This window comes from Microcaecilia unicolor, chromosome 6, assembly GCF_901765095.1.
Source record: "Microcaecilia unicolor chromosome 6, aMicUni1.1, whole genome shotgun sequence".
NCBI lineage: Eukaryota > Metazoa > Chordata > Amphibia > Gymnophiona > Siphonopidae > Microcaecilia > Microcaecilia unicolor.
In genome coordinates this window covers 81,653,558-81,674,764 of record NC_044036.1, presented here as the reverse complement: position 1 = coordinate 81,674,764, position 21,207 = coordinate 81,653,558, and the positions used below count along the sequence as shown (strand labels likewise).

Below are 21,207 nucleotides of genomic sequence, written 5' to 3'. Positions count from 1 at the left end.
GAAAGAAAACACAGTACAGATACTGAATATAATACAGGAGTGGTATATATCCATATCTGCAAACAAACTTAATTATCAATCACTGGCTGATCAACAGCCTCACTTAAGATTCCATTTTAGCAGTAATGGTATCTCAAGCTGAAGTAACATATCTCAGCTGTCCTTAAGGCGGATGAGCTAGTTCTGTTGCAGCAACACAAGACCACAGAGGAAAATGAAAGCCAAGACTTAAGCAAAGGCACAGGGATGCGTTTACACTAAGTTCAAATTCAAAGCTTTTACAGTATTTCCATCACTTTTGTGAATTTTTGCTTTCATCTTCTTCAGTGGTGCAGTAATCAAAGAAATGCAAACTGAAGAAATAGCACTGGCTAGTCCACCAGCACAAACTACAAACAGCAGCTATTTCCAAATTACCAAGCTCCGTTTTTCTTTAGTTTGTTTTTAGGATGTCTCCTATTCTTCTTCTCATGTTGCCTTTGAAAGGAATGTGAGAGGAAATACTGAGTTGCTATCTTAGTTGTTGAGATCTGTTCTAACTGATGTGGGGTTCGATTTATTTTCTAGTCATTCTCTTGTGATACAATATTGTGTATGCTTTAAGAAATCATTAACTAGAACAAATCTAAATAGGGTACCACTAAATGACATTAAAAAGCCATTGGAATACCAAAATAATTCACCACAAAACATCTGACTACACAGTCCTCAGTGGTCTCAAAGTTCAGTGCTGTAGTATTTGTTTCCACTCATTGGGTGCTGCAAAAACCCATCAGGTTTTCAGGATATTCCTGAGATACAAATATGTGTGTACTTCCTCCATTGCATGAAAATCTCTATTTATTCATTTACGGAATCATGAAATTCGACTCTCAAGGGCAGTCGGGTTTTATAACGGACAAGATGGTAGGGGATGTCATCTGCTGCAATATGCTCTTTTCACATATATAGTTTTACTGTTGAGTCATGTTTCTTTACAAGGAAACTACTACTACTTATCATTTCTATAGCGCTACAAGGCATACGCAGCACTGTTCACCATACACAAAAAAGACAGTCCCTGCTCAAACAGCTTACAATCTAGATAAGACAGGCAGACAGACAGAACAATTAAGGGAGAATTATTTGATCTTATAACCCGAATGAACAAAATGGCTTCTGAAGCGCCATTTGTTTCCTGACCAACATAATCTGGATTGTGCGGTATTTATATTTTTAAATAAATAAAATTGGAAATCACAGAGAAGGAACACTTGCAAGCTCATTTTCAAAGCACTTAGCCTCCCAAAGTTCCATAGAAACCTATGGAACTTAGCCTCCCAAAGTGCTTTGAAAATATGCCTCTTTATATACTTAAGACAACTGCATGCATGGCATCAGAGATATAGAGGAATGTATACAATATAGAAAACTAGTAAAAAAAGGCCCGTTTCTCGAACGAATGAAACGGGCGCTAGCAAGGTTTCCTGGGAGTGTGTATGTTTGAGAGAGAGCCAGAGTGAATGTCTGTGTGACAGTGTGTGTGTGAGAATGAGAGTGTGTGACAGGGCCCCCCCCCCCCCCTGTTCCTAATGCCCCTCACCCCGTTCCCTCCCCTCTTTTTCCTCCTCCTTCCCATACTTTGGGTTCCTTAAGGCTTTCAAAAGTCTATGTACCCCCGTGGCCCTAACGCCCAGTATCCGGATACCCCACCGCTTTCCTCCTCACCCCTCCCCCAAGATGTAATACTTTCACGTCCTTCATTTTTTTAAAAAAGTGTTCTATCTACCCTGTGTACAAATGCCGGGCATTCAGATTGTGTTCCTCTCATAAATTTTCATTTCTTTCACTCATTCAGAACTTGCCCCCCCCCCCCCCCCCCCGAACACTTTTGGTTCTTTCAGTCTTTTAAAACTCTCCTATGTACCCCGTGTGCTAATGGCCAGCATTGAGATTGTTTTCCTGTCCCAAATTTGCATGTCTTTCAGTCATTCTCAACTCCCCCCCCCCCCCTTCTCTAGTTTAACACTTTCGTTTCCTTCAGTCTTTTAAAACTCTCCTATCTACCCTGTGTCCTAATGGCCAGCATTCAGATTGTTTTCCATTCCCAAATTTGCATGTTTTTCAGTCGTTCAGAACTCCCCCCTCCCCCATTTAACACTTTCGGTTCCTTCAGTCTTTTAAAACTCTCCTATCAACCCTGTGTCCTAATGGCCAGCACTCAGATTGTTTTCCTTTCCCAAATTTGCATGTCTTTCAGTCGTTCAGAACTCCCCCCATTTAACACTTTCGGTTCCTTCAGTCTTTTAAAACTCTCCTATCAACCCTGTGTCCTAATGGCCAGCACTCAGATTGTTTTGCTTTGCCAAATTGTCTGTCACTGATGTCACTGAGGTCAGTGCATGCCTGCCTAGCAGACCACTTCCGGCAGGCACGGTCCCAAGCACATCCTGTTGGAGGTGAGAATTATTATATAGGATGATGGCAGATAAAGAACATTTAGCCCTTGCAGTCTGCCTAGTTAAGATTCTTCCTCCTCATTTTCTACTTTGGGTAGATGAGTATATAAATTGCCATATGTACAAATGGTCCCCCGCCCCCTTCCCTTTGTTCTCACCATCTTTTTCCTTCTACTGCTATCCATTATCTGTGCCAGACATGTCAAAAGCTATTACAGTGCTGATTTCCATCACTTCTGCTGCTAGATTATTTCAGGCTTTGCTTCCTCTCTGATTTTTGTAAGACCGATGTTTAATTCAACACTCCGGCCCTCTCATATCTTACCACCAAGTTTTGTAACAATCCACACAGACACAAACACTTGTGAAGCTGTTCTCCAAAAATGTCAGATTTCCCCATCAACTGTCCACCTAAACCAGGCGTTTTCAACCCAGCCCTCAATTATCTCTTACTTGGACTGGTTCTCAATACATCCTCAATGAATATGCATGATAAGATTTTCATGCAACCATTTAGGATTGGAACACTATAAATTTACTAATAAATTTATAGCCCACCAATCTTAATACTTATTCTTGGGGGGTTCCAGATAATCTGAAAAGAAATTTAACCTTACCTGTTGATTACCTTTCTTTGAATCCTGCTAGACCAGTACAGATGTACAGGTTTATGCTGCCCTACCAGCAAATGGAATACTTTTCAGTGACATCATCAACAGAGTGCTACAGGCAAGGCACTTGTAAGTATCCAAACGTCAAGTGATAGCATTATCCATTCTAACTGCCCCCATAAAACTGAGCTACAACATAACTTCCCAGACAAGGGGCTTTCCTGCAGAAAGGCTGGGGAGATGAGGGGAACCACAGAAGGGGAGTTCTGAAGTCAAATCCCAGACCACAAAATCTTCATGTGAGGTCTTCAACCAGGCGGCCACTGGACGCAGGAGCTCTGACAGCACACCTACTTGAACTTTGCTGTTCCAGGACAGCCAAACGTTGAGTCCTTAAGGCCTACTCAATGGAAGACTGGGGCCCTGGGAGAACACATACCAGGGGCAGCCTGCTCAACTGGAGGTTGAATACTTGCACACCTATCAGACTCTGCTCTAACAGGTGCAGCAGAAGGTTAAATGCTGGATACTTGCACAAACAAGGAAGCAGTTCAATAACTGCTGCCCCAAGAATCAGGGGAAGCTGCCCTGTACACTGTTGCCTTTGGGCAATTCCACAAAAGAATTGACATGATGCTTAAAAATTCAAATGAGGTGTATAGGGTCATATTATACATCATTTTGCAAAAAATTCTTCCAATTTTTCAGAAGTGAGCAGGAAAAAAAATTTCTCAAGTAAAAATTAGTTATTACATGACAAAGCTCTATGTTTTTTTTACATAAAATGGAATAGCTTACCATAGCTCTTGGAATGAATAAGGGATGGCACTTCACACACTAGAGGAAACTGATATTTTTGCTCTCTTATACATACATATGTTTGATTGAAAAAAATTAATTATATCCACGTCCAGTAGCTTGAAGTATACTAAAATTCCTTTCAAACTTGCCCACGGGGACTACAATAATTCTGTTACCTTTGTACACATGAATTAGTTTCACATGAAGTAGGGTAATGGTACAAGTGTCAAAACTTGAGCACAAAAACAGTTCCATGATAGTATCCTGCCCCAGAAATTTTAAGTTTGTCTCTTGTCACTAAAGGGGAGAAACACTGCTAATGGAATCACAGCTTCTAAAAGTAATGGAATTCGTTACCAGAGAACGTGGTAAAGGCAGTTAGCTTAGCGGGATTTAAAAAAGGTTTGAACGGCTTTCTAAAGGAAAAGTCCATAGACCATTATTAAAATGACTTGTGGAAAATCCACTGCCTATTTCTGGGATAAGTAGCATAAAATGTAGTGAACCTTTTGGGGATCTTGCCAGGTATTTGTGACCTGGATTGACAACTGTTGGAACCAGGATGCTGGGCCTGATGGACTTTGGTCTGTCCCAGTGTTGCAATACTTATGTACTTATCACTGTACTGCTTATTACGGCTTCTAAAAGTAACGGAATCATCACTGTACTGCTCATTACATCTCAAGATTCTCTCTCAAATGACTTGCTTACTTACATTTTGTGTACCTGTAACATGATTTTAAATGCCGCATACATGTTTTAAATTTTGATATTTAAATACACTAAGTAAATAGTATTCAGATCTTGAATAAGTGTCTTTTTCTGTAGATATACTTTGGATAAGGAAAATCTAAAAACTGAAGCATTTTCTGAATTCTAGATTAATTCTGTAAATAATGGTTCATCAATGGTTAGAAAGTGCTGAGTCCTCTATTATGCTTTTCTGTACTCATGTCTTTCAGTACACATTCCAAAACATGGACAAATTAACAGACTTTCCAAAACATGGTCAAATTAACAGCTGCTAAAAAACAGATTTGTTACCACGAACATCTTAAGTCAAAGGGCTTGCTAGTTGCAGTTCAAGACAAAAAAGGAAACGAAAAGCTGCAAGTCATGCCAAAATGATGCCAAAGGGTTTAAATGTTTTTTTTCAAGAATCGCATAAAAAGAGCACATCAAAAACAACTCAGCATTGCTAATGCTGTCAGCGCTCCCACCCCTCACACAGAAAGTCCATACAAGTCACCAGCCACTCTGGCAAAGGCAGTGAAGTGAACGATTTATCATCTGACACACAGACCTAGAAAGGGACAAAAAGTTTTATTTACATTAGCCAGCCAACATTGATTGAAAACGGAGTCTGACTCCACACTTCACAAACAAAACCGTTTAGAAGAGGATATTAAAAACTCTTATTTCTTTTTACATGTGAGATGGCATATCATGGCAGGCACCGGGAAAGAAGGACAGTGTGACTATCAAGGGGGAATTGAGAAAAAGGAAGATTCAGAAATAGTTTCTACACTATGCTGAACGAGGCCTACAACATACTTTGTGAAACATTTTTATCGGTAGAATCATGTGCTAAGCCTATTGGCTTTTAGCAAGTTCTATGATCTGAGACCACAGGAGGTTTGTCTTGTGAATGAACTGCCTCAAACAGTATACGTCTTTAAGTATCAAGAAAGTATTCAACTCCTGCTGGAATTTCTGAACAAATATACCCTCTTTGCCAAAGCAGTTCCATTCTTTCATAGTTACTTGTGATCCTGATTCAGAATGATGCATATACAAAAAGTGTTACACCTGTTCTAATAAACAATTCGATATGTCTAGTGCATTCGACATGATGACACAAAGTTGTTTCAGGTCGTCAAATCATGGGAAGATTGTGAAAAGTTGCAAGAAGATATTGCGAGACTAGGAGACTGGGCGTCTAAATGGCAGATGACATTCAATGTGAGCAAGTGCAAAGTGATGCATGTGGGAAAGAGGAACCCGAACTATAGTTATGTCATACAAGGTTCAGCGTTAGAAGTCACGGAACAAGAAAGGGACCTGGGAGTCATCATTGATGATACGTTGAAATCTTCTGCTCAGTGTGCTGCTGCGGCTAAGAAAGCAAATAGAATGTTAGGTATTATTAGGAAAGGGATGGAAAACAAAAATGAGGATATTATAATGCCACTGTATTGGTCCATGGTGCGACCGCACCTACAGTGCTGTGTTCAATTCTGGTCGCCGCACCTCAAAAAAGATATAGTGGAATTGGAAAAGGTGCAGAGAAGGGCGACAAAGATGATTAAGGGGATGGGATGACTTTCCTATGAGGAAAGGCTAAAGCGGCTGGGGCTCTTCAGCTTGGAGAAAAGGCAGCTGAGGGGTGATATGATAGAGGTATATAAAATAATGAGTGGAGTGGAAAAGATAGATATGGAGCATCTGTTTACGCTTTCAAAAAATACTAGGACAAGGGGGTATGCGATGAAGCTGGAGTGCAGTAAGTTTAAAACAAATAAGAGAACATTTTTCTTTACTCAGCGCGTAATTCGACTATGGAATTCGTTGCCGGAGAATGTGGTTAAGGCGGTTAGCTTAGCAGAGTTTAAGAAAGGTTTGGACGGCTTCCTGAAGGAAAAGGCCATAGAATGTTATTAAAGGAACGTAGGTAATAATCCACTATTCCTGGGACAAGCAGTACAAAATGCTTTGCTCCGTGGATCTTGTCGGGTGATTGTGACCTGGACTGGCCACTGTCGGAGACAGGGTGCTGGGCTAGATGGACCTTTGGTCTGTCCCAGTGTGGCGATGCTTATGTCTAATAAGATTACTAGATAAGTTCGGAATTGGTGGAAACACACTTAGCTGGATCAAGGGTTTCCTAACCACAAGAACATATCAAGTAAAATCAAACATATCATCACCATGGAAAGCAGACTTCAGAGTACCACAAGGATCACCACTATCACTGATCCTCTTCAATCTAATGATGACCCCACTAGCCAAGTCCTTATCCAACCAAGGCCTTAACCTTTTCATCTATGCAGACGATGTTACAATATACATTTCTTACAAATCTAAACTGACAGAAATCACCAACAAAATCAAGAACAGCATGAACATCATGGACTCTTGGGCAAATGCATTTCAACTAAAACTTAAAGAAAAAAAAACACACAGTCTCACCCTCTCATCACAACACAGCATGGACAACCCCACAATCATCAACACCCCAGATTACACACTCCCTATCTCAGACAGCCTGAAAATCCTTGGCGTTACAATGGACCGCAACTTAACACTGGAGAGCCAAGTGACATCCACAACAAAGAAAATGTTCCACTCAATGTGGAAACTCAAACGCGTGAAACAATTCTTCCCGAGGGAAACATTTCACAACCTGATACAATCAATGGTACTAAGACAGGTAGACTACTGCAATGGAATTTATGCGGGATGTAAAGAACAAACATTAAAGAAACTTCAGACTGCTCAAAACACGGCAGCTAGGCTTATCTTCAGAAAAACGCGATTTGAAAGCACAAAACCCCTCCGCGAAATAGTACACTGGCTCCCAATCAAAGAACACATTGTCTTCAAAATCTGCACTCTGGTTCACAAAATTATCTACGGTGAAGCCCCGGGATACATGACAGACCTGATCAACCTACCAAATAGAAACACATCCGAATCGGCACGAACGTACCTAAATCTGCACTACCCAAGCTGCAAAAGACTCAAATATAAAGCTACTTACGCATCCAGTTTCTCCTACATAAGCACACAGCTGTGGAACACATTACCAAAAGCCTTGAAAACCACGTACAACCACCTAAACTTCAGGAAATCACTAAGAACTCACCTGTTTAAAAAGGCCTACCCCACCAATCCAACATAAATGACGATCTCTGCAATGCACCAAAACCAAAGTACGTAAAGGACATGACTCAACTCTTCCGTTGTACGATTCCCAAATGTGGCTGCGCCATATGAACTTTACCTTACCACATCACCACTTTGTATTTGTTTACACCGGAGTCTGCAAACGCAGTTCCAGCACTATGTAAGCCACATTGAGCCTGCAAATAGGTGGGAAAATGTTGGATACAAATGTGCCAAATTTATTTATTTGTTAATGAATTTTGTTTGACTGATGAACATAAATCTTTAGATGACGCACAGTATCAGTGGGAAATGTTGAATCAGTGGATTACCAAGTCCTGTAAAGTCAGTTAGCTGACAACTTGCTTTGAGATGTTGAAGGCACAGTTGGATGCCTCTCTCGTTTGTTCATTTGTAAAGAGAAAAAGTCAGTACTTTGAAAATGCCCAGCAGAAGGTTTCAAATGAGACTGGTGTTATCCAAGTTGATTTTTCAGAAAATTATGCCTTTGAGCAACAAAATGAAATTTAGAGTGCACACTGGACCAACAGTCAAGCAACTGTTTTCACTGCATACGTTTGACTGCTAGACAAAGCTGACATTTCAGCAGCATTCATAAGTGATTACGTGGACCATGACAAATATGTAGGCCATACATTTCTTTCTCACTTATTAAATCTGGTCAAGAGAAAGAATCCTTCAGTTAAGGAAATTCAGTGATATTGCACTAACAGAGACAACAGAAGAATCCAATGATTCAATTGAAATCCCTTTACCTGTAGCCGATGCAGTCAACCCAGGAGATATTCTTCTGGTGCAGTTTGACTGCAAAAAAAGCATAAAGTTGTATGTTGGCCATGCAAAATTTGTAGATAGAGATTCAATCGAAGTTGCATTCTTAAGGAAACAAGATAAAGAAGATACTGTATTTTCGTTTCCAGTATGAGAGGATATCAGCTGGACTGAACGTGAACAGATTACGAAAAAGCCAGAACAGCCAAAGATGAGTGTGATTACTATTGCTTTAGCAAGCCAGTGGGTGCTGCACATTACACCTAAACATATAAATGAAATTGATGGTCTAAAAACACTGATCTCTTTTGAAAATGCAGTAATACTGATCTATTGTATGATGGAGAGCTACTGACAAGTACTTGTATAAAATTATGAAGTCTTACTTCTGGAACACAAGAGATCATACTAAAAATGAAAAATATTCCTTTGATCAAATTTGTTAAGTTTGACTAACACTAAATTGACTAATTTGTCAATATTTTATAAGTTTTTCCATCTTATGAATAAAAGTTCTGTTTCGAGGCGATTCTGCTACCAGCATGGTGATTCCGTTACCGGCAACTAAATTCCATTTTTCTTTCATACAGTTACACATTTGAGACTCATTCAAAATTCAATACTATGTGTCCTAAAAAATACCTAAATATTGTCTCTTTTCTGGTTTGGTTGTAGTGTACAGTATATGAACCCTCAATCTCATGTCTGAAATTGCCGATTCATTACCAGTATATCCACTAGGCAGTTCACAGTCTTAAAGTTCCATCAGAAAACTGATTTTATTCCCCTCACTACACTTTGTCTTCTTTATGTACTAACAATTTCAAAAGCGGCAGCCTCGTAAGTGAGTTGTTTTGTTGATTCTGTTACTTGTGGAATTGCCCCTTGGAAGCATTAACAAATCCTGTTCCCTCAAGGGAGGCCAGCCTCAAGACCTGGGAGCCTGGAAATCCTACTGCAGCACAACGCATGCGCCACTATCCGATGGAAACAAAGAATATTAACAACTGCCTTGTCTGCGTCACTGCTTTACTGCAGTGATGTCAAGTTGCAATCCTTAATGTCCATTTGCTGGCAGGGAAGCATAAACCAAGGTGTTTGGACCAATCTAGCAAGACAAGGAATGCACATCTGCACATACACACAAGACAGAAGTGCCAGACTTACACACTTGGGACCCGATGATCAGAACCACCTCGCTGTTCCGAACAGCATTGTAAAAAACACTGCCAGAAAAGCGCAGGGAATGAACTCTCTAATAATCAATGCTAATGACATGCAAAGTTAACTGCTATCATAGCGTTATGAGAAAGGTTTTAGAGCGTTAAGGGGAGGATTGTGCCTGGAAATGTGCTCAAGAGAATGCCCAGGCACCATTCTCCCACAGAAGAGGTTTGACAGGTCCAGGTTTTCTCCTACAAGAGAGAAGCCCAAATTTGTCAAAGGCCATGGCGATCCATTGGACTCGACCCCCCAATCCCTCAAACATGTAAGGGGTTGGAGGTCTGTTGGACCCCCACCCTTCCCCAACACATGGGCCTGGAGATCTGGTGGACCCCCAGACATAACCCCTCCCCCCCACCAAAAAAAAATAAACCAGGTGGTCCAGTGGATCCTGACCTCCCTCCCCCCCCAGGAAGGCTAGCCCTGGTGGCCTAGCGATGACCCCCAACCCCTTCCTACCTTGAAGAAAGAAGGAGGGACTAGGACTCTCTCCCTCCTCTTCTTGCTGGGGCACCTAGGATGCACTGGACTGGGCAGGGCGCCGCCACTTTGAGGCAGCGCCCAGCAGGAGGGGGAGGGAGGGAATTCTAGTCCCTCCTCCTTTTTCAAGGTAGGAAGGGGTTGAGGGCCACCAATAGACCACCAGGACTAGCCTTCAGGAGGGGAGGGGTCCTGGCTAAGGTTTCCACTGGACCACAGGGTTTTATTTATTTTTGAGGGGTGGGGGTTTACACGTCTGGGGGTCCACTGGACCTCCAGGCCTGTGTGTGTGTGTGTGTGTGGGAGGGGGGTCCATCGGACCTCCAGGCCCTTATGTGTTTGGGGGGTAGGGGGTCTGAGGTCCACTGGACCACCGGGGCTGTGACGGCCAGTCTTCCCTATTCCTGTCCTGTTCAGTACAACGCTGAGCTGTTGTAGGGTTTGCCACAGGAGAAGCGCCTTTGTTTAGTGACCTACCCACTGAGTGTTGGGGAGGAATACAGGAGACCCTCTTTTGCATGCATCTGCATGTTAATTATGTTCAGAGCCATCAAGCTCATTGTTTCAAGCACTCGCCGGCAAACGTGGGTGCTAGTCTGTCGCTAATGGCCTCTAGTACCTCTGTGTTTGCTTTTGATCGTCTGGGCATTAAATAGCAGATGCTGTGTATCCAAATCATGTACATTCATTGAGGGCATCCTGAAAGTCAATTAGGCATCAAAACTGAGTTAAAAAGCCCTGTCCAACACCCCCAAGCAGGAAGTGCTAAATATTCCTTACTCTGTTAGACCGCAGCAAGTCACTTCTAGATCATCCCCAAGTGTCAATATCCCAAGCAGCTCAATTGACGCAACAAAAATGGCTGATCTCTAGGCTTCTAAACAAAGGATGAATGCATCTTTCTGCATAGAAGACCAAACCACATCATTAACCTCAAATTGATTTTATATTAAAATGCTTGGATTTAGTCTCCCCTACCCCACTACATCTATTACCCTCAAGGGATAAGCTTCCATACTCTACTGGACTTTACCTAACTAAAGCTACTTCAACTATGATCACCTCCTTTTTAACTCTTAAAATTCATTAATACTTCCCCCACTGACACTGGTCTCTGGTTTAATTCCTCAATTAAACTTGCAAACTTTAATCTTTCTTCGGCATTTGATTTGGTTGATCATGATCTTTTATTAGTTAGATTGAGCGAGCTAGGTTTGGGTGGGGTTGTGCTTTCTTGGTTTAAAGGCTTTTTGGCCGAACATAGCTATATGGTGAAAAGGCAGAATTGTTTTTCTTGGAGCTGGAGGCTAGGTGGTGGGGTGCTCCAGGAGACGGCATTGTTGCCTACTCTGTTTCATGTTCTGCATCAGCCTCTGGGTAAGGAACTGGAGAAGTTGAACATACCATTTTATATCTATGCAGATGATATGTTATTGTTGCCTATTGTTGGGAGATTGGATTTCCATTCTGAATAAATTGGAAGTGTGTGTTCAACTCATTGATAGTTGGGTTATTAATAATCTGAAATTAAACTGTGAAAAAACTACAATTCTATGGCTTGGACCTGAAAAACGTTTTCCTCAAAATTTTCACATGGGTTTGGATTCTTGTTTTTGAGCTATCTACATGAATTTTGGGAGTTGAAGTAAATAGCCTATTGGCTTTTTCTACTTATGTCAAATTAATAGTACAAAACTCATTCTATACTATGAGAAAGTTAAGAACTATTCGCAAATGTTTTGGTTTTGACGAATTTAGGCTGTTGGTTCAAGCATTAGTATTGAGTAAACTAGATTATTATAATATTGTATTTGTCTGCTATTCAAAGAAGCTGGTAAAAAGAGTGCGGTTATTGCAGAATACTGCTGAACATTTGATATTTATTGGTCTCCAGGTTTAATCAGTCACTCCCTTCTTAAGAAAGCTGCACTGACTTCCAATTGAGGCAAGGGCTCAATTTAAGCTTTGTAGTTTTGTATTTAAGATACTAAACGGGTTAGCCCCTTTTTATTTGGTTAATTGGGCAAATTTACTTCATTCAACCTGTCTTATAAATTGAATAACTTAATGTTGCTTCAGTTTCCTTCAATTAAGCAACTCAGATACAAATCTATCTTTAATACTTCATTATTTTATCAGGTTGTTGTATTATGAAATAAGTTACCTGAGGATATTCGTGGTAAATCAAACTATGTGGTTTTTTGCAAATTCTTGAAAACTTTGTTTGAGAAATTTCATAGAATTTAATTTGGTTATTTTTATTTAGTAAGGGTGTATTTCCAGGAAATTATATTCCAGTTTTCTTTTTTTCTAATCTACAACGACCTGTCAAGCATTGTATTATATTGAATTGGCCACTATGGCAAAAAAATGGTATCTGGTCAATATCCCAAATCACAAAATGCAATAACTTAAATACTGCTGTACCTTCATGTTTCTTGCTTGATTTACCTATCACTGAAGCAAAATCCTGGTTAGAACTATCAACATTTATACAGAACTCTTTCCCCCAGAACTGTAAGCACGACATTTCTTCTGATTTTCTATCATTGTGTCACAATTTCCAACTCTATAACAAGAAAGCTTCCAAATTCTATAGATTTTTACAAGACTCCTTTACAAGACTCCTGCAAAATCATTGAGAATCTACCTTGAATTTTCAACCTGGAGAATAGACTGGACAGTTTTCTGGTCAAAAGCTATTTGTCCCACATTATCTGATGCCACCTCACAATCCTCTTATTTCATTTTCCACAAAGCCTACTGGATGCCTTCTAAATTAGTGAAAATAACAAGATCAACACTTCCATCGCTATGCTGATCATGTTCTATACCTGGTGGTGATCTGGCTCATATGCTTTTCAATTACGCTCATGTTAAAAAAGTTTGGACTCAAATATGGAAAAGAATTAGTAGATTTTTTACAATTTTGTCACCTACAACCATATCATACTATGTGTTAATACTATGCTCTTCCTCTCCAAACCTTTCACTGCATGAACAATATCAAAATCTTTTAAATACCATGATGGCTTTAGCAGTTCACTTGATAGTCCTGCATTGGAAGAATTCCTCACATCTAAATTTCCATGAATGGTGGAGTCACCTTTGCACTATCAAATGAAGAAAATGCAGTCTTAAAATCCCATCACCTCCCCAGCTTTAAAAAGGCTTGGGCACCATTTGAATGTGTAACATCTTCACCTTCTTAACTTCTTATGGATCTAAATATATTTCTTTATGCTTAATATATATCTGTAATACATTTGACATTATTTATTATTCCTTTGTTCAACACTGTTTGGACCTGTTATCTTTCATTGTTAAAAAAAAAACAACAAAAAGACGGGGGGGGGGGGGGGGGGGGGGGGGGGGTGGGAATGTTTGGATTAAGAATTTGCAGAGGACACAATATCACTGAAGTAAAATTACTAGCTCATCACCTGTGCAATAATGGAGAGAATCCCCAAGACGGCTATAAATGCAGCAACACTTTCAGGTGAGAATTCCATAACCTAAAAGTAGGAAAAGGGAATATGCACATCAGTCTACTAAGCTTACTAAAAAGAGAAATATGACAATGATACCTGAAAATAATCTGGAAAAATAATCCACAATAGGCTCAGGACACTGTTTAACATAGTAAATGTATTACTTCAAATGAGGTTTAACATTTTTTCACTGTTTCTGATTCTAATGTTTTCTGTGGCAGTGCAGAAGTAGACTGAGGCAATTCTGCAACACATTTACATAATTTTGTTTACATATTCTAAAACATATTTCACATTATGATAATAACAGTTTGCCAATATTGCTTGTGTATTTGTACAATTTTATTTTGCTTTCTTAAGGTTGTGGAAAAGGGATTATTAGGGTAGAGGGAGGTACACCTCTCCTCTGGCTTTGGGTCCTGCTCACTGCATTCTACCCCACATCCTGGTCTTCTTTTAAGCACAAATGCTTCCCTTCACAATCCTTCCTACGCCATATTCATCCCTATCGCTTTATCTTATCTTCATTACTCCTTCCCATGTTAAAACTCACACATTCTCAAAGCCTTCTATTACTATGTTACATTACAGTTGTAATATTCTCCTGACTCTAACAATTGTAATTCTGTTTATTATGTTAGCCCTGCTTTTGTGGGAAAGTGCGGGGTATAAATGTAATAAATAAATAAGGCAGATAAAGACAGTCTGCCCATCCATACCACCTACTCTCCCTCTCACTCCCTTAGAGATACTGTGTACTTGTTCCAAGCTTTCTTGAATTCAGATACAGTTTTCGTCTCCACCTCTACCGGGAGACAGTTTCATGAATCCATCATCCTTTCTGTGAAGAAGTATTTCTTCAGGTTACTAAGTCTATCCCCTTTCACCTTCATCCTATGCCCCCCTCATTCCAGAGCTTCCTTTCAATTGACTCACTTCCTGCTGCATTTATACCATGTAGGTATTTAAACATCTCTATTATATTCCCCTCTCCCACCTTCCTTCCAAAGTATACATATTGAGATCTTAAAATCTATCCCCATACATTTTATGAAGACCACTGACCATTTTAGTAGCCACCCTCTGGACCAATTCCTGCCTTCACCAATCTCCTCTCACACACACATGCCTCCCTCTCTGATGCATGGAGGCAAGCAGGAATGTTTTGAAGGATAAGAAACCCTATAATACTGTGTGGCTCAAGGTGTAAGTTGGGCACCAGTCGAGAGGAATGGAGGAGGAGGGAAGAGAGGTAAACCATCCACCCTCAGCTCAGAATTTTCCATGATTCTAACAGGACTAGGCCTATGACAAGAGAAAGATCTTGTGGTTCATGCTAAAGCATAGCTGGAAATCAGGAGCCCATGATATAAATCAGTGAGGGGCATTTTCGAAAGGGATGTCCATGTTTTGATATGGACATCCTCGCAAAACGTCCTGATCCAGGGGCGGGGAAACCCGTATTTATGAAACAAGATGGATGTCCATCTTTCGTTTCGATAATATGGTCAGGGACGTCCAAATCCTTAAATTTGGTCGTCCCTAGACTTGGTCATTTCTGATTTTCAGCGATAATGGAAACCAAGGATGTCCATCTCAGAAATGACCAAATGCAAGCCATTTGGTCATGGGAGGAGCCAGCATCTGTAGTGCACTGGTCCCCCTGATGTGCCAGGACACCAACCGGGCGCCCTAGGGGGCACTGCAGTGGACTTCATAAATTGTTCCCAGGTGCATAACTCCCTTACCTTGTGTGCTGAGCCCCCCAAAACCCACTACCCCCAACTGTACACCACTACCATAGTCCTTAGGGGTGAAGGGGGGGCACCAAGATGTGGGTACAGTGGGTTTGTGGTGGGTTTTGGAGGGCTCGCTGTTTCCTCCACAAACGTAACAGGTGGGGGGGGGGGGGGCCTGGGTCCGCCTGCCCGACGTACACTGCACCCACTAAAACTGCTCCAGGGACCTGCATACTGCTGTGATGGAACTGAGTATGACATCTGAGGCTGGCAATCAATATTTTGACAGATATTTTTTGAGGGTGGGAGGGGGTTAGTCACCACTGGGGGAGTAAGGGGAGGTCATCCCCGATTCTCTCCGGTGGTCATCTGGTCATTTCGGGCACATTTTGTGCCTTGGTCGTAAGAAAAACACCACCAGGTAAAGTCGTCCAAGTGTTCATCAGGGATGTCCTTTTTTCTTTCGATTATGGGTCGAGGATGTCCAAGTTTTAGGCATGTCCAAGTCCCGCCTTCGCCACGCCCCCTTGAACTTTGGCCGTCCCTGTGACGGAAAGCAGTTGGGGATGTCCAAAATCGGCTTTCGATTATACAGTTTTGGACGACCCTGGGAGAAGGACGTCCATCTTCCTATTTATGTCGAAAGACGGGTGCCCTTCTCTTTCGAAAATGAGCCCAAGTGTATCAAGTAATTCCTGGAATAAACGTCTAGCAAGGAGAAATTAGGTCTTACTCATTTCTTTCCATTAGTCCTTTCCACTATTCCAGAACCTGTGGAATATTTGTGCTCATCAACCAGCAGGTGGAGATAGAGAACTGAAAACTGAGCTGAGACGTCTCTCTTTTGGCATCCAGTTCAGCTCCTCAGTATTTACGTAGGCCAAGAAGTTTAATGATAGGAGATGGTATGACATCAAAAAGCTGAAGCCGGTTCCCCCAGCAGCCACCATCTTGGTATGTAAAAAACAAACTATCAGCAGCTGCATCCACGTTGTCGTTGTGCATTGTTTTATCTCAGTTATATTTAAAAACATGCTGGCTTGTGCTGCATAGGGATGTACACAGATGTACTACATATGGGAAGCTTTCAAACAAAAAAGCTGGCACCCAGGCCATGGGTTGCTGCTGTTGCTGTCTTTTTGAGATGAAAAAATATAAAATTAAGGCATATAGTCTTCCAGTATTCAAAGTTTGTTATGCAGGTCCTCGTTGGAAGTAGAAAGCTGTTGCACGTGATCTTCAAGGTCGGACACGCGCTGGCATTGTGCTGAGAATTCTCCTTTCAATGATTCAAGCCCATCAACAATGTCCAGTTTATCAGTTATGTCTTGTAAACGCTTATCCAGCGAGGCATCAATGGCCTCTGTCATGATCTCCGTAATCCATACAGAACTTAGAGGTTGGCTTGGTCTCTCCTTCCACCACCATCTTGCATTCGCTATGACGTGGTCTCTCTTTTTCTCATCGCAGCGCTTTCACAGCCATCCTCCCCAACCGACTGGAGCCAGTGCACAGATAACAATATGGCGTTGTAATTTCCAACTGTTTTTCCAAAAATGTATCCTCTAATAATTAAATTTGGAGCTCATCCCACCAGCGCCTGCTTGCTAGCGTGGCATCATGTGACCCTCCCCCAGTTAATCATTTAACTTATTAGTGAAGTATAACCACAAAGGCATGGTATGGTTGCATTTTCAATATGGTAATACTAGAGCCCAGCTAAGAAATAGGTTACTTTAAGTTAGACTTCACTGGATTAAACTTACTTTCCTCGTGCCATCACCATCCAGTTGGATAGGCAGTGTTTAAAAGGAGGAGGATAAAGGATTTTTTTTTTTAACATTTATATCACACACTATCCCAAGAAAACCTGGGTTCAATGTGGCTTACATTTGAAAATACAGTGAGACAGAATAATAGAATTCAGTTATATCATGGGAACAAATAAATGGATATGTGTGAAACATTTAACAAATAACACAGTTTATACCCTAATTGTTCAACCACCCTTAGGATTTCCCTCTGGGTTTAAAAAGCAAAACCATGTGCACGTAAGTACTGAATAAACTAATTAAAACAAACTTTAAAGCAAATGCCCTTAATATGTAATACTTGGTAGCAATAATGAAACAGTGATGGAATATATTGGACGACCCTGGGAGAAGGACGTCCATCTTCCGATTTATGTCAAAAGATGGGCGCCCTTCTCTTTCGAAAATGAGCCCAAGTGTATCAAGTAATTCCTGGAATAAACGTCTAGCAAGGAGAAATTAGGTCTTACATTAATCCTTTCCACTATTCCAGAACCTGTGGGATATTTGTGCCCATCAACCAGCAGCATCTACCTTCACGTACCTCTGCACAAAAGCATGGAATAAACTACCGAATATTTTAAAAACAACACGTGACTTGGCAACCTTCAAGAAATTATTGAAAACGCACTTATTCGAAGAGACTTACAATAAGAATCCTCCTTAATGTCTTGATTATTATTCTATATCTGAACCAACCACGAACTGATCCCATTGAACTGATTACATTAGTCATATTATCATTATTGGTCCTTATATCTTACTGCTTTTATTATGTGTTATGTAATTCATTCTACACACCTATCTTCCTTATTTCTTTACACAATAACATGTTAAATTTAAAAATCTATTACTCTGTTCATAATTATGCCTTTTGCAATATAATGTAAGCCACATTGAGCCTGCAAATAGGTGGGAAAATGTGGGGTACAAATGTAGCAAATAAATAAATAAATATTCATATAGCAAGCAGCCTGAGCCAACAGATTTATATTCCATTGAACATAATTAACTTTGTATGAACTTGGTGGCTAGTAGTGTGCTGAACTGGACAATGTTGGCACATTTTGACTGACTCTGGACAGAACTTGTGCATGAAGGAAGCCCTTCCCTTATTATTCAAGCAACCATGTAAATAAATAAATGGAGGTGTGGGCAGGGAGGGAGTGGGGCTCAGTTTACTTGTGTGCCTAGGGCCCACCAAAAGATTAATCCTGCCCTGCTTCCTGGCACACTGGCTAAGGGTACTCTAGGATCGGCTTGAGAACACTGATATAAATAACCAAACATGAACAGTGAAAATTAATGGCAGTTTATTATACAAACATAAACCATTAAGTCTATGCAAAACTGCATAAAAACAGATTAGTGGCACCAATGAGCTAATACAGATGCTCAGAACTCACATCTAATGCATAGGACTGCATCCCTCCCAAAATAGTATTTTCCTCAGAGAGTAAAGAGCCTCATTAACTACAGCAATCTGTAGTTTCCTCATCTATTAAGTAGTTTCTTCATCTATTAAGTATATTGACATATCACATTACATTTAAAACAGCAATACTTTGTTATGAGAAAAAAAAAGAAACTGTTCAGAGAGTCATTTGAAAAGCTGTTACCTGTCGGAGGTATAAGAAGAAGCTGGAATACTGGCCTGCCTCAGGGAGGTAGGAGAGAAAAACTGTGATGCAGATTAGCAGCACTATAGAGTCTTGACCCACTTTCTTTAGTGACTTAAATTAAAAAAAAGAACAGCAAGTCAGTAATATTCATTCTTGAAGTCATGTGGAGAATAAATTTAACCAACTTGTTTCATAGGCAACAAGAATCTCTAAATCAATAAAAGACTGGTACCATTCAATAAGGATAATTTTGATATGGATATGCAACCTGTAAGAAAATAGCTTAACACAATGTGAAACTATTCACCTTTTGTTTTTTTGCATCATTCTATTTGAAAATTTTAATTCAGTCTCTTCAAGGCTCTTTTACTAAACTGTGTTAAGCAGCTAGCATGGGTTTTATCACACAGACATCAGCACAGACCCATGCTAACATCTATGGAAGTTAAAACCAGCCATCGCAGTAAAAATAGTGGGCAAGGCTGATGAGTGGGCACGGCAAGGTGGAGCGGATGGCGGCCTGTTGTAGCAGTGCCACACAACAGCTGTCACAACTGACAATAGCACAGCTGCACTTACAGCCACCTCAAACGACAGTAGTAGGTACAGCTGCGCTGTCTAATAACATAGCTACCTCAGTAAAGCCACTGTAGCAGCCATCCTCTGATACCCCCACCCAACCAACCTCCCTCCTATTCAGACCCTCTCAATATCCTCCCACTTGACTCATACATCGATAAGCCCTGCCTGCTTCTGCAAGTTCCACCCCCCTCCCCAGCCAACATCTCTCCTGACCCCTGAGAAGACCCCAGGGCTTACCACGGGACTGTCCTTGGTGGTTAGTGGATGGAGTGGAAGCAGATCCCTTCTGCTCCTGCCCCATCTGGTTCTGGGTATAAAATGGTACTGTGACTCTCCAGCATTATTTTGACCCCTAACAGCAGTGCTGGAGTGGATGGCAGGGACAGGAAGATGATATGGGAGGGTTTTGCAGAAGGGGGGGCATGGCTTATGAATGCATGGGTCAGGCGAGAGGTACATGGGAAGTGTAACTGTGGCAAGACTTGTATGGGCTGGCTTTACATTATATGTTGTGACAGATAGTGCACTATCTGGCAGAGCATGTAACATGGTGCCATACGTTAAGTGTCTGCCCTGTGCACTAAATGTATGTTGGACACTCCCCCCCCCCCCCTTCATTTACTGCAGAGGTTTTGCAGTTACTCGTTTTTGCTAGTAACGCACAGTAAGTGCAAAACCTTACCACGTTTTACTAAAAGGGCCCTTTAAAGTCTAAACATCAACTGTTAAAATATTAAGACAATTATCAGACCATTTGTCCCAGGCCTAACACTGCAGATGATATAAACACAATATCCAAAAGTTTCATGCTGACAGAGCATGCACTCTTTTTCCTAGTTTCAACTGCCTGCCATATATAGCATAGCAAAACAGAGTACTTTATTTATTTATTGCATTTGTATCCCACATTTTCCCACCTATTTGCAGGCTTTATACCTGAAACTGATTTTTGTTTCATAAAATAACTAAGAAAGGTCATTAATTGAATGAATACCCAATACAGCAATTGATACTGTGCCGTATCTATCTCAGTGCTTCTCAAACTCTATTCTGTTGCAAAACACATTATAGGCAATGCTCATGTGTATAACATGCTGCTCATTATACACGAGAATTTCAGTGTCATCACTTTCCAGTTTGGAAAGGGAAGATGGTCAGCCTTTTACTAGCCACAGAAGACATGATGGTATGTCTCTCGGGCAGAGGTGGAAAGAATAGCTGCCCACTGGCTTTGCAACACACCTTTTACAACTATTTTAGCCTGGTTGAGAACTGCTGGTCTAAACCACCTGAAGATCATTTAGTTCTCATCCCAAAAATACTACTAGGGGGTTAAAAAAAAAAAAGTCACATGCAAAGAGGTGGGAAAATGTGGGATACAAATGCAATAAATAAATAAAAATAAAACACTTTTTCAAGGTAAAAAATGTACTTACTGCAAATGGATCAGCTTGCTCCCACGAAATTGGTGCTCCCCAGGATGCTGGTCTCATCTTTTCTGGCAAGGACTCGGGTACAGCCACAAGGATAAAACAGATGTCCAGCACAGCAATAGCTGTAGCCAGAACGACCACCAAATTATTTCCGTATTCTCGACTCAAGTAGGCTCCAATAGCAGGGCTGGTAACTAAGCTTGCCGCAAAAGTTGCCGATACCTATAACAAGAAAAAATCAGTTTCAACTAAAATGGGATCCTGCAGGCCAAATTTTTCACTCTCTATAGTTTTCCTT

General features: G+C 40.9%; 1 protein-coding gene across 2 annotated transcripts in view; it reads right to left on the bottom strand.

The window, feature by feature from the left end:
- MFSD14A (major facilitator superfamily domain containing 14A) overlaps positions 1-21,207 on the bottom strand; it is a 108,878-nt gene that overhangs the window by 31,884 nt on the left and 55,787 nt on the right. For both annotated transcript variants that reach the window (XM_030205797.1, XM_030205799.1), the window contains 3 exons: positions 20,913-21,131; positions 18,892-19,005; positions 13,675-13,746 (listed from right to left, as the gene is read on the bottom strand). In XM_030205797.1, the coding sequence (XP_030061657.1) occupies positions 13,675-13,746; positions 18,892-19,005; positions 20,913-21,131 (405 nt within the window). The remainder of the gene's footprint in view (positions 1-13,674; positions 13,747-18,891; positions 19,006-20,912; positions 21,132-21,207) is intronic.